This window comes from Sphaeramia orbicularis, chromosome 21 (genome assembly GCF_902148855.1).
Source record: "Sphaeramia orbicularis chromosome 21, fSphaOr1.1, whole genome shotgun sequence".
Taxonomy (NCBI): Eukaryota; Metazoa; Chordata; class Actinopteri; order Kurtiformes; family Apogonidae; genus Sphaeramia; species Sphaeramia orbicularis.
Window position 1 is genome coordinate 27539575 of NC_043977.1, and position 13900 is coordinate 27553474.

Here is a 13900-nt window from a genome sequence, read left to right on the forward strand (position 1 = left end):
CATAATGAATGTGGTCTTTCTTGTCAGTGAATACGTTTCCTACTTGACCTTTACTTCCATTCATAGTTTTATCATGTAGAGCTCAATAATACGGCCAAGAACAATAAGTCTAGCTCACTTCTATGTTCCAGGTGTGCAGCTGACAGCCACTGTCCTCCTTTCTGCTCCAGTGATGATCCATCCACCTCCTTTCCACACTCACCCCATTTATTCTGAACCAAAACTCATTCACATGCATCTCGTGCAGGAGGAACTAATCAGGGAGTGTGAATGAGACTTTGTATCTGTATTGACCCTTCATGGTTTCCTTTGTAGTGGATAGCTGCCTAAGGTGTTTGATAAACCTCTTCCACGAGGCTCTGTGGGAGATAAAGACTGTCTGTGGAGTTTGCACGCTCAGAGTTGTCAATTTTCTCGATTTTATATTAGCCAAGCATATATCACTGCAACCCACAGAATATAACACTGTCATCTTATTTTTGTATGGTATTTGAGTTGCAATCATCCAATTATGTGATGTGTGATGTGAAATTAGGTACTGACATTTGGAAGTTTTGATGTCACACTTTTGTCATTTTATTCTTTGAAGAATAAAAAAAAAAGTCATAATGAGTTTTTAAACTTGGACTCCAAATTATCAGTTAATCAATTCATTAACAATTTGGCTAAAATCCTCATCACATTTTTAGCAAAACCCACCATCTAAAGCCAAAATTTTTCCTTTTACTCAGTTCGTCAGTTATTACTCATATCACACAATAGCTAAAATACTGTTTGTTTTCTTGTGCTGAAAGAAGAGACAATAAATCGTGTAGAACTGACGCATACGGGCTCACCAGTTGTGTCACAGTTGTAAGGTTATTTTATGATTTTAATTGCTTTTCTGTGAGCTTCTCAGCAGTGTGTTTGTGTGGGCTGTCAGTGTGTAGGAAGTCAACATGTCAAATTTAAGCGCTGGACAGTGCAGACCTGGTTTATTCATATTCTGTGGACAATAGTTCATCTGTGAGCGACAGGAGGTTTTCACATAGATCTGTTTGGAGGCAGCAGGCTATCGCAGCTTGTTAAACTATGAATCAGCAAGCATTTTTGCCCATGATATAAAAATAATATTAACACTAGATTACAGGTTTTCCTTATATCCAATGTTTGTTAGTATTGGAGGGGGAGCAACTGTACAACTCTTTTAATATATATATATGCCTTTAGCCCAGCTTTTTCTTACATTTCAGTCGTTATTTATTTTGCTTAGTCCTCACCTAGTTTTAACCAAAGCAAATAGTTCAGATCCTTCCATTAGATCGGTGCTTCCCGACCTTTTTTGGCTTGTGGCCCCATTTTGACATCACGAATTTCTGGCGACCCAAGACATTCAAAACAAAGACATTTTTTTTTATCCTAAAATTAATTTGTTTTTGATCATGTACTATGTTGCAAATGAACTTTAATTTTAGACAATATTTAGTCTATAGAATGTATATTATTATGGACGGAGCCAGAAAAGTCAGGTTGAGATTACTGTACAAAATGAGAATTTTATTTTCCTTGGTCAGGATATGTACAGTCAGTTCAGCTTGGATTTACAAGGCTGCAAATTAATACTGAAAAAACAATAACTCAAACTATGAATTATGAAAGAGCTGCAGCATCTTAAACCGAACATTAGTTCTTTTGTTTTATTTTATTTATTTATTTTTAGAAATTTCAGGAGACCCCATTTGAATTCTTGGTCACCCCACGTGGAGTCCCGACCCCAAGGTTGAAAAACACTACATTACATAGTTATTACAGTGATTAATATGTTTCAGCCTCAAATTCTTTGATCCTAACTGATGATGGGAGTAGCTTCTCATTTCTGAAACATCACATTGCTTGGACTGTGCCAGGATTCATTGGGCTTGTGAACAAATGGATCAGAGAGCATGAGACATGATTTTCACACATGGATTGGCCACCACAGAGTCCAGACCTGAACCTCATTGGGATTCTTTGGGGTGTGATGGAGAAGACTTGATGCAGCGGCCCAACTCTCCTATCATGGACTCAAAGTATTGGCAAATCTGCAGGGAATGCATTCAGTAATCAAGCACTGTGTAAAATATGGCTTTTGTCTAACTTGCAGCAATCAACAAACTGCAGTGTTTTATCAAATAACAGATGATTTGAGCATTCAGAGCAAAGATAACGCAGATAATACACTCAAAACACCTACATAGTGGCATTGTGCTTTAGGGCATGTAAACATATATCAACATAACTGCGTGTTGTTAGGCAAAACAAAGAATTGCACGAACCTGTACAAGAGGTGGAATATCAATAAAATTGATGATAAGGATGATTTTGACATTTTATTGGGGTTCGTTCAGAGAGCTTAAAAGATCACGCAAACACAAACATGCAATTTTCAGTTTCACACAAGCTCATACAATTCCTGCTGCAGTTATTAAGCTGCTTTGACTGCAGCAATTACATATAATTTGTAGCTCTTTGACCTATTTTATGCCCAACAGCTGGTGTTTACACGACATCAATGACATTTGTTCAAGGTATAGGAAAAATACATTTCAGTTTGCAAACATGCAAGGGTAAAAGCGATAGGGGTATTAAGACACAGAGCTGAAAAGACAGATGTTCAAAAATCTGGACACATTTTCAGCACATCTCATGGTGTCAGCCTGTTGCTGGTAGAGATTCAACACAGAATATTATTACTATTTTTTTTTTTTTTTTTTGTAATTTGTGTAGAGGAGGACAGATAATAAAAAATAAGGTAGAGCAAAAACACTTTATTCCTCTCAGTCTGCTAAGAAATAAAGAATGAGGTTAAGTATAATGTGTTCTGTAGGTGTTTGTTATTAGCTTTCCATTTCATCTTTTATGTTTTTCCTTTTTTCTTTTTTAAATTTGGAACATTAGCGTCATTTTGTGGTTTTGTGGTTGGATTTTATTTCTGAACATTCTGAAGGCTTTTAGCTCAAACATGTTATCAGTGTAATACAATTAAATCTTTTTTTTTTTATTATTGCCATTAGACTCATGATGAAGACTCATGGTGGTTTGGATGTGTTCTTTTGTGTTCTGGAAACCTTCACAGCTGGCTGTAGGTAGAAGTGAAAAGGACTGGTTGGCGGGGAAATGGTCATCTGTGCACTCAACACCACATGTAATTACTGCTGTCATTTCAGCACATTCACAGCTAATCACAAATCAGAGAAGAGCTATTATCCGTGCCTCCAGTGAAAACGCCATGCTGCAGCACACTTGAAAGTTAGCACTGACATTTGCCAACCAAACAGTGATGAAGCTGCCAATCAATCTGTCATTAGATGGAGTTATCCAGGGGGTGGAAGCGGAGGTTTTTGCAGAACTAAAATATAATGTGCTTGTCTGTTGTAGAAAGCAACAGTAACTGCATTGGTCTTTTTTATATGAAGCCTGAATGACGTGCAATTATGCTCAGGACTGAAGTTAAGGTTTGTAGATTATTAAAAGGTAAAGTAGGAGTGGAAGGTTGGATAAATCCTGACTCAAAACAGTGTTTATTGGTACTTTTTCCTTTTAACTATGGAGATAAAGTGAACAATGCTGCCAGAAACAAAAAAGGTTAAGACGAAGACAGTAATATAGATGGATGACAAGTTCTTTTTTCTTTTTTGATGATGTTAACCTTTTAAAGCTAAGCCTAAAATGTTTTTTTCTCTTATTTTGACTATAAAAAGGTCAGAAAATATGCTGTGAATGAGTCCCTTTGCCCATTTTATCAGAGCACTTTTTCCCAGATCTGTCAAAATCTAGCAATCTTTCACAATTTACTGCATGTTATAATACTACTAAGTCGGCTTCTTCTCTGGCTTCTAGTACAAATGTGAGTGAAATCACCGTAATGACCCAATAAAACCTGTAAAGTGCAAAATTTCAGGTTTCAGAAACCATTGGAATTTTTCCAGTTGCACAAACAGTGAAACAGTTACAACCATTCAAACTGCATATACGCTGGGTGTGTCAGCGATGACACGTCAGATTTTAAAGAGTTGCATTTAATTAGATTCAATTCAGTTCACTTTATTTATCCCCAGGGCCAATTTAAAGACACATATCAACAGCCTAATTACAAAAAAAGCTGTGTCATAATATCAAAAAAGATTGAACTGTCCATAGAAAATATGTCAATGTATGGATAAGGAGGGAAAAGTGAAGTCAGCGATGACACATTAGGCTTTAAAGAGTTAAAGGTTTTTAAGGGAAATGATCCAAAGTGAAGCCATATCTTTCCCCAGAATATTATACAATCCTTTATTTGCTGTTTATGTTTCACATTTTACCAGTGCATTGGTGCACTAAACATTTGTACATACCAAAGAAATGTATTTTTGCATCCTTAGAGGTTCCAGCTCATATATACAAGAACATTTTTTTTAAAAAAGTTGCCAACAGGCCCAGCTAAATAAGGAGGTGATTAACAGATTAATAGTAAGAACATGTTCTTGATTCAAAAGTGAGTCATATCTGCATTTCCAAGTACCAACTAAATCCACCAAGATATAGTTTGCATGTAAATCTTGTCCCCATTATGTCCCCAATGTCAAGTATATGTTATAAAGGCAAATATGTTACTTCACACAAAATTGAAGCTGTATTAAAGGTTTGATAGTGTGTAAGAGGGTTTCTATCCAAATGTGTGATGTATTTCCACTGAATTCTGCAAAAGGAAATGCAATTTTATGTGAGTTTCCATCCACTACAGTTATGTGAATACATGGAGCTGGTTCTTCGTCATCAGTATGGTTTAAAAGTTTACCCATTGAATCTAGTATTTTACACAACAACAAAGACTACTTGAGGTCTTGAACAAGGAGCTGATGGATGTAAGGTCTGTGGACTTTCAGCTGGTGGACAGCTGTCGTAGCCTCTGAAGTGACCATAGATCGGAACCACACAGTGTTGATTGTCCAGGTGTTTGTCTAACACTTCATGAAAATAAGATGTCACAGCTATATTCCATATTATTGACTCAAGGTTTCTGCCTGTTGAAAGGAAGTTGTTTTCTCGCCACTGTCACCAGCCACAAGTGTTTGCTCCTGGAGGATTCTGTTAGGTTTCTGTAAATTGGCTTGAGCGTCTGGTTCCAACCGGCTCAAGTGTCATGAGATGACTTTTGTTATGATTTGCGCAATATAAATAAAATTTGATTTGATTATATTATATTTCTGTTTCTAATGTAAAATCATGTGACTGTTGCCGTCTTCTTATTGGTCCACACATGCAGACACACAATTATTTGCTAAATCTAGTCCCATTACATTTATACACATTTGCCTTTCAGTGATTTGCTGACTTTCCATTTCACACACTTTTTTTTTTTGCAATATTTTTTGTTTACTTTTCAGTTTTTGGTGTTTCCACTTGGGCTTTTTTTATTCATGTTATGGCGTTGTAAATACAGGAGATGGATGGAAATGCACTTTATGTTGTACTGGAGCCAGTAACTTGTTTACATTAGTTAACTTCAGTTTTGAGTTAATGACTGTGATAACAACCTGCTCATTGATTTCTGTGTAGGTGATGCCACAAAAATCCTTATGTTCACTCCCGACTTCTTTAATGCCACTCTTCTCTCATTTTACAGTTATAACAGTGGGTCACAGTAGCTACTGTTCGCAATACCTCCGATTTAACATGTGTCTTCATATTTTCACTGGAATGAATGCAACCAAACTAGGACTAAAAGAAATGGAGGAGAAAAGCATGTTTGATTATTTATTATATTATTTTTAGTTCAATTTCTATTGGGAATGATTAATGGCTGTACAATAAATGAAATTAACTGTTCGTATGGAGGAACACTTATTAAATTTGATCCCCGGGCCATCTGTCTTTGTCTTTTCCCAGGATCCTTCGGTGCAGAAGGTGGGCGGAGGCAGGAAGAAGACAGTGTCCTTCAGCAGCATGCCCTCTGAGAAGAAGGTAGATAACTACAACAAAAACAAATTATAAGAATTAAAACTTAATTTTGTTGTGCCATTATTGCTGAATATAAATGATGGCATTCTTGCTGATTTCCTGCCTCAGGTGAGCAGTGCAGCAGACTGCTTGGCTTTCATGCAGGGGGGTTGTGAACTGAAGAAGATCCGGCCCAACTCCAGGGTTTACTGTCGTTTCTACACGCTGGAATCTGACCTGAGCTGCTTACGCTGGGAGCCCTCCAAGAAGGATGGAGATCGGGCCCGGCTCGATGTCTCCAGCATCCGGGAGGTCCGCACTGGAAAGAGCACAGAAACATTCCTCCACAATGGACCTCTATCTGAGCACCTGGCTGAAGAAGCAGCCTTCTCTATCATACATGGGGATGAATACCAGGTAAGATGGGAACTCAATTGTTTTCATGAAGTAATGTTGTTCTCAACGAGTCGCGCGTCAAAAATGTGACACAGTTTATTTTTATTCCATTTATTTATTTATTTCGATCATGCAAAGAAAAAAAATTAAAAATAAAACGAAGCAAATTAAGACAAAAACAAAAAAACACCTAAATGAACAGAATCTATCTTCAAGTGCATACAAGTCTGAATTTTGCATGGTCGGAAAGGAGTAGGAAGAAGTATAAACTTATTTAATCCTACCCCTCAAGTGCTTTTACACCTTTATCACTAACTTAATACAACAATCAAACAACACATTTTTCCTAATTTTAGCATCGAATCACTACAAATACATTATGCAGTAATTGAATTATACACAACAACATGTTCATGGCAGTACAGTCATACAAACAGACTCAACAATTCAACAATTTTCTTCAATAATTATAGCATATTTATCAATACATCATCCATAAACAAACAGCTCTCACTGTCATTATTAAATACTGTACCTCTCAAGAATCAATTCTTTATATCTTTTTTAAACTGAATTATGTTAGATATTTGTTTTATCTCCACACACAATATATTCCACAATTTTACTCCGCAGATGATGACACAGAAACTTTTTAATGTAGTGCGTACTATATGAACCTTTAAATTTAATTTTTCCCGTAAATCATAGCCTCCCTCTCTTTCACAAAACATTTCTTGAATATTGCCCAGCAGAAAGTTATTCTTTGCTTTATACATTATTTGAATAGTTTTGAATTCCACAAGGTCAGTGAGTTTTAAAGTTTTAGATTGTAAAAATCTAAAACTAATAATAATAATGTTAAGACCAGGGCTGCCTAATCTGGGACCCACAAGCCACATACATCTTGTAGGTACAGGTAAAAATAAATAATATAAGTTTTAATTTAAGTGAACACCTCAGTGGTATTAAGGTTCCCAGTCATGCATTGCCAGACTAATTTCCACACCTTGTTAATCTTTTGCCAACACTGGAGATGGATCTGGCACCATCCACTATCACCTTGGGAAAAAAAAAAAAAAACACCCAGGGTTGTTTGGCTGTTTTGTGTTTCTTTAAACTGATCATACACATTTATGTGGGACACAGCTACAGTACCTTTGCAAAAATAATGTCAGGGGAGACGATGTTTGGTATTGGTGGAGCCTTTGCACATGGGGTAGGGGTGGTATTAAAGTGACTAAATTCCTGCAAAAGAAAAAGATGCATTTGTTGTTGTTCAGAAGTTGTTGTTAAGATTCAGATTCAGAAAACTTTATTTATCCCATATGGGCAATTCATTTGCAGCTTACCACAGACATCAGCCCACAACCAAAGTGCAATGTGACAAACTTAAATAAATCAGTGGACAAATACAAGATCATTGGAAGCAGCTATACGAATAAATGCATTAAATAATCAACAATAAATAATCAATAAATACCATTGCAGGCTAAAAGACTAAAGACCCTTTTGGTTCTGCAAATATTAAAAAAAACCCATATAAAATGACTAAAATGACTGCTGTCAGAGTTTAATAGTGTGATAGCTGAAGGAGTAAAAGATTTTGAATATCTGTTGGACTTTGAAGATTGAAGATTTGAAGATTGTTGCCGGACTTTTGAGAAAGGGAGGAGAATGCCAACCTCCTGTAAAACAGGACTAAAGCTTCACTAATAATGTTGGCACAACTTATCTATAGGTTAATGGTTAACTTGCTGTATTATCCATATAGGGAAATATAGTTTCTGCATTTCATTCATTCTCATACACACAGCACCTAGCATTAGCATTAGCATTTAGCAAACATCAGAAGCAATGAGCTGCTATTGAAGGGGCTCAGGGACCAACTCCAGATCTTCGTCACTACTTTGGTCAAGGACACTGACCAGAGATTTAACCTATACATACATTTTTATTGGGGGGGGCAAGGGGAAACCCGTGTGATGGATAAACGGGTAAACTCAACACAGAAAGGCTGTGGTGTGACTCAGAGTCAAACCCAGCAGACGGGTGTGCTAACCACTCTGCCACCATACTGCCCATTTATCTGCAAAGCCCATAACATTATTATTTTTTAACAAATAAATTTGACACCAATTTATTTCTCTTCATGGAGAAAGAATGGCTACTTTGATGTAACACAGCTCCACTATGAAATTAATGTTTTTTTTTTTTAAAAAAAGGGGTTAGAATTGCAATTGAAGTACCAAAGAGTAGTGTATTTTTACATAACATCAATATTTATTTTTATTTTTAACCTTAAGCCTTTCAACCAGATTAATTTTTGTCAAAAGAACTGAGGCATCTGGTTTAAAGAAATTTAATTTTACATGAACTGTTCCTATAAAGAGATAACTTATCAGTGTACTAGTCCGTCTGCCCCATAATCCTTTTTGTCTGTTTCTCTCTGCAGTCGTTGGACTTGGTTGCACTGTCAGCAGATGTGGCTAACATCTGGGTAACGGGCCTTCGCTACTTATTGGCCCACCCCTCAGTCATTGGGGGCGCCGGTGGAGGTGGGGGAGGAGGAGGAGGGCTGTGTGAAGGAGGTGGTGTCTCAGTCGAAGGCAGCCTGGGAAGCAAAATGAGAAGTGAGTGGCTAGCAGCGGAGTTCGCCCAGGTGGACGAGGACGGCTACGGCATCGTGTCAGAGGATGTGGCAGTCGCTACCATCTGTAAACTGTGCCCTGGCATCAAGGAAGCCAAGGTGAGAGGGATGCAGGGACGCTGACATTGGAAACATTGATAAATTATGTAAAAGCTTACAACCTCACACTTTTCTTTTATTTACAATAAATGATGTAAACAAGCTCAAATATAGGACATAGTTTTATTTTGGCCCAGTAGAACTTAACAGGAGTAACTTTACGTCTAAATATTGGTATTATCATTTTTCTCTGGAGGATGTCGGACAATAAAAAGCCAAACCAAAAGGCAGCTTCATGTAGAACAGGACCAATCTTGACTAAATGTGAGATGTTATGATAAGATATTTAAGATTTGCCTGTGCCTTGTGCTCATGTGAACCTTGTATTGGAGTCAGATTTATGTTGGGAGTCATTTGTTAACAATAGCTGACTATATTTACTGTTTTGACCATTACCTACAGGGTGGGGAAGCAAAATTTACAATATTTTGAGGCAGGGATTGAAAGACAGTGTATGACCAATTAGTTTATTGAAAGTCATGAGAATTTATTTGCCACAAGAAAATTTACATAATAGAAAATGTTTTTATTCTATGTGTCCTCCTTCTTTCTCAATAACTGCCTTCACACGCTTCCTGAAACTTGTGCAAGTGTTCCTCAAATATTCGGGTGACAACTTCTCCCATTCTTCTTTAATAGTATCTTCCAGACTTTCTCGTAATAGTTTTGCTCATAGTCATTCTCTTCTTTACATTCTAAACAGTCTTTATGGACACTCCAACTATTTTTGAAATCTCCTTTGGTGTGACGAGTGGATTCAGCAAATCACACACTCTTTGACGTTTGCTTTCCTGATTACTCATATGGGCAAAAGTTTCTGAAAAGGTATAGATAATACTGTTAGGTATGATTGTGACATCAATATATGTTTGGTTTCAAAACATGACATAGTGCCTGCTGAGAAAAAACAACTAAATGTTCAATGTAAATTTTGCTTCCCCACCCTGTACACCTACAATAATAACAGCTAGTACACTGATTTCTGCATAGGAGACCCATTAACAATCCTGACTGTCGCTCCCAACTTCCTCAAACACAAGCAACAAATGGAAGGGGCTAACATCAACAAACAACCACTTCCTAGCACAAAATAGGCCTATTCTCCAGCACAAACTGAATGTAAGCACATTAGCATGCCTATATGACACTTATTGAACCTTTAACCCTTTATAGGGCACTCAAAGAAATATTCTGAAATTCAAAATGTCAACCTTAGTGTGTTATTGGAAGACAATAATAAGAATGTATTCATTTTTGACATTTTTCAAACTTTTTTATGATGTAGAAAATCAAGGTCAGTGAAGTTACCATATTTGGTTCCTTGACCACAAGTGACAAAAATTAAATAAAATCCTAGAAGTAAAAATTAAAAAAATACAAGAAAAACACAGACCCTGTAACCCACATTTGACCTGAGATTGTTGCCTCACTGTCCTCACTGTAGCTGTTGCTGTCACTGTCTTGTAATGTATGTGGAAATTACTGAAAACAGTCACTTGCCTGATAAAAGGTTGAGTTGTAACCAACTGACATGGATCATTTCGTGTTTTTTTTTTTTTTTGAGTGCTGCTAATGTTTCTACCAACCTGTTATCCTGCACCCAAATGTTGCTGCATAAAGATACCGGTTTCTACAGTTTACACAAATAAATAAATATGACAAAATGCTTCTGGTAAATAGTGGGGAGAAAAAAAGCACTGCTAATGGATTATGGATCACAGTTCTTAGAGGCTGTAGGAGGAATATATTTTTTCAAACCACTACCTGAATTGTTTTTTTATTTAAAGCATTTCACAAAATGAAACACTGAAAATAAGTTGCAATCACCATTTAAGAGCTGTTTATAAGGTTCAGGTATGCTTACATCAATAAAACAGAGTAGCATGAATATAACTGTAAACCTGGTATTAAGGCTAGATGCGCTAAAAAAACACTCCTATCCCATCATCTTGTACCGACACAGATATCATGTTCTGACAGGAAGTCATGCACAAGCCGTCATGTTACATTCTGTCATCAGTCATGACTGCATTTCAAATCAGCAGGTGATATTTAAGTCTTCACCCACAACTACACAGTGTGTGAGTGTGTGTTTTCTTATCAAACTATTTGTCGGTGTGTGTCTGTGTGACGCAGCAGAACATACAATAATTGTACTTCTAATACTAATTATATCCTTTTCTTTGTCGGATTGTTGTATCCGGTCGTGTTCAGGTCAGGTACATCTCCCACTTGACACTTTTGCATCACCTGCTGAACATACTGACACTAAGAGACAGAATTACGGTGGAAAGACTGTGAGCTTAGACTTGTATTGGCTAGGACAGGTGACTGTACTGCCAAGAGCCTGCAGGGACTCATTTTGCCGAGATGATATCAGAGGGGGATTTTTTTTTAAGCTTGAACTGAGCACAGCACAAGATAAAATGATAGGCACCACAAGAAAGCACCAAAAAAAAAAAAAAAAAATCAGCAGAGATGTGATTATTACTGCACTAAAGCTGTATAATATGGGTCACTTTAATATCCTCAATAAAATGAGATAACTAAGGCTTAATCAAATTTGTCAGCTTCATCTAATGAGTAGCGCTGCTTTATTGTGTTTAATTTACTCACCTTTTGTCTCTCCCAAAAAGCTGCCACTTTCCATCCTACCTGACTTTTCTGTCTTTAATCTACTCTGTCCCTCAATTCCAGGGCTATTATAGTTCCTGAAAACTAAAACTAGCAATCTGGAAAACAAAAACAACTCTGAAAACATTCAAATTAACTAAACAAAAGCTACAATCAACAATGCAACACAAACTGAAACAGAGCTGTCATCCCCTCTGAATGTTAATGGTTCATAGAAGATAGGAATATGAGTTTGTATATTTAATATCATGCATTCTTTCATGGTCTTTCAGGTTTTATAAATTAAGTATTTTTCAAGTAGTAATTCACCTTCATTATTTGAGTAAAAGTAAAGTACAGACTCTAAAATGTAAAAATAGTACTCAGAGGAATGTTTCTGCTGGTTGTTTCTGTGCAAAACTAAATTAACCTTATGTCATACGAAGAGAATGTGAAGGCCGTTCTAAACCAAAAATAAAAGTAAAAAGAAAAAAAGCAGTATACTGAAAACAACTTTCAATGTTTGGAATATAATTGGAAGTTTTATAACAATTTCTCTATTGTCCACATCTCCACTCACCCATGTATGTTTCCTCTTCTTACATGATCATTTGCATCTTGTTGCATTTGTTGTGCATGATGAGCCTCAACATATACACAAACTTTCCAGTTTGTTATTGTTCCATTCATTCAGGTTAAAATCAATCTTGATGTTGGGAAAGTATACAAATGTGCAAAATAAGAATAACTAATAATTTACTATAAATGCACTGAAGCCTGCTTTGAAAATGTAAGGAGCAGAAAGTAGGGATATTTGTGTTAACATGTGGGTAGGAAAAGGAAAAATAAGGAGAAGATGCCTCTTCTAAAGTTCACACTTCTGCAACTCATGCACTTGTAAAACTAAACTGAAAGAAGCCTAATAAAAATGTCATTTCCACAGGTCCGTCTACGTTTCAAGGAGATCCAGCGAAGCAAGGAGAAGCTGACCTCTCATGTGACGCGGGAGGAGTTCCAGGAGGCCTACTGCGAGCTTTGTACCCGACCCGATGTCTATTTCCTACTGGTCCAACTGTCAAAGGACCGTGAGTGTCTGGACCCTCAGGACCTCCGCCTCTTCTTGGAGACTGAGCAGGGGTTATCTCTGGCTACGACTGAAGGCTGCTGGGAGCTTCTGAGGCGTTATGAGCCATCAGCTCAGGGCAAGGAGAGGGGACTGCTGGGTCTGGATGGGTTCGCCCGATATCTGCAGTCACCCGAGTGCCAGCTACTCGACCCAGAACACCTTGGGGTTTGTCAAGATATGACCATGCCTCTGTCCCACTACTACATCAGGTATGCTGTACTGTGTTATAGTTTGATAGAGGGTGGTGAATAAGTACTATCATGTGTTTACCAGGAAATTACTTGATAAAAATCATATTTCCAGGTAATGATTATGGCTCCAGATTTTGTTTAATCTGCTCCTAGCATGAAATTAAACCACAACATAAAGCTTAGCATTTTATATTTAATGTGTGCAGTATTACCGTAAAAGAAGAAGGAATTTTTGTAAGAAAGTAGAGAAACAATTACAGCATTATATTATAGTAACTAACAATTCTGATTTCCTACATTTTTAAGTTAATATGTCAATAGAAGCCTATAATATTGTGAAAACTTCAAACCATTTATAATCCGAAGAACTGCAGTTATATAAGCATTTATTATGAGAAATACAGTAATATTTTAGTAATGTTGGATTTTGGGTTTTGCTTGGTTACAGACATCTGTCTAATATTACCTGGAAACACCCATCGTTAACACCAAGTTATTGTGTGGTCCTTTTATTCATTGTTTCTTTTGATTCTTGAGTAATGACCAGTTGCGCCACTTCTCTCACCTCCTTTGAAAGAAATAGTTTCCTAATGCATTAGGTGGTGAGTTAAGGCCATCCCTTTTTCAAAGGCAACAGCATTTGCCTTTAAAAGCAGTTAAAAACTCCTGAGGAAGAAAATATACAGCACCCCTAAAAACTAAATTATAAATACTCAGCACTTCAAGTGCAATGAAAAGGCCAGATTATGTTCATTTTGAATACATTTATATTCATGAAGTGAAAGCACACAATAAGGAAATGTTTGGACTCAGACTTTAAAAGGTTACATTCAGGCTGTGTTCTGAGTTCTGAAAAAACAAATTATACCCAGAACTTAGTGACTCATC

General features: G+C 36.9%; 1 protein-coding gene across 1 annotated transcript in view; it reads left to right on the forward strand.

Moving 5' to 3' along the window:
* Positions 1-13900, forward strand: part of plcl1 (phospholipase C like 1) — a 156639-nt gene that overhangs the window by 112035 nt on the left and 30704 nt on the right. The window contains exons 2-5 of the mRNA XM_030124269.1: positions 5890-5964; positions 6070-6357; positions 8789-9082; positions 12639-13030. Of these exons, the coding sequence (XP_029980129.1) occupies positions 5890-5964; positions 6070-6357; positions 8789-9082; positions 12639-13030 (1049 nt within the window). The remainder of the gene's footprint in view (positions 1-5889; positions 5965-6069; positions 6358-8788; positions 9083-12638; positions 13031-13900) is intronic.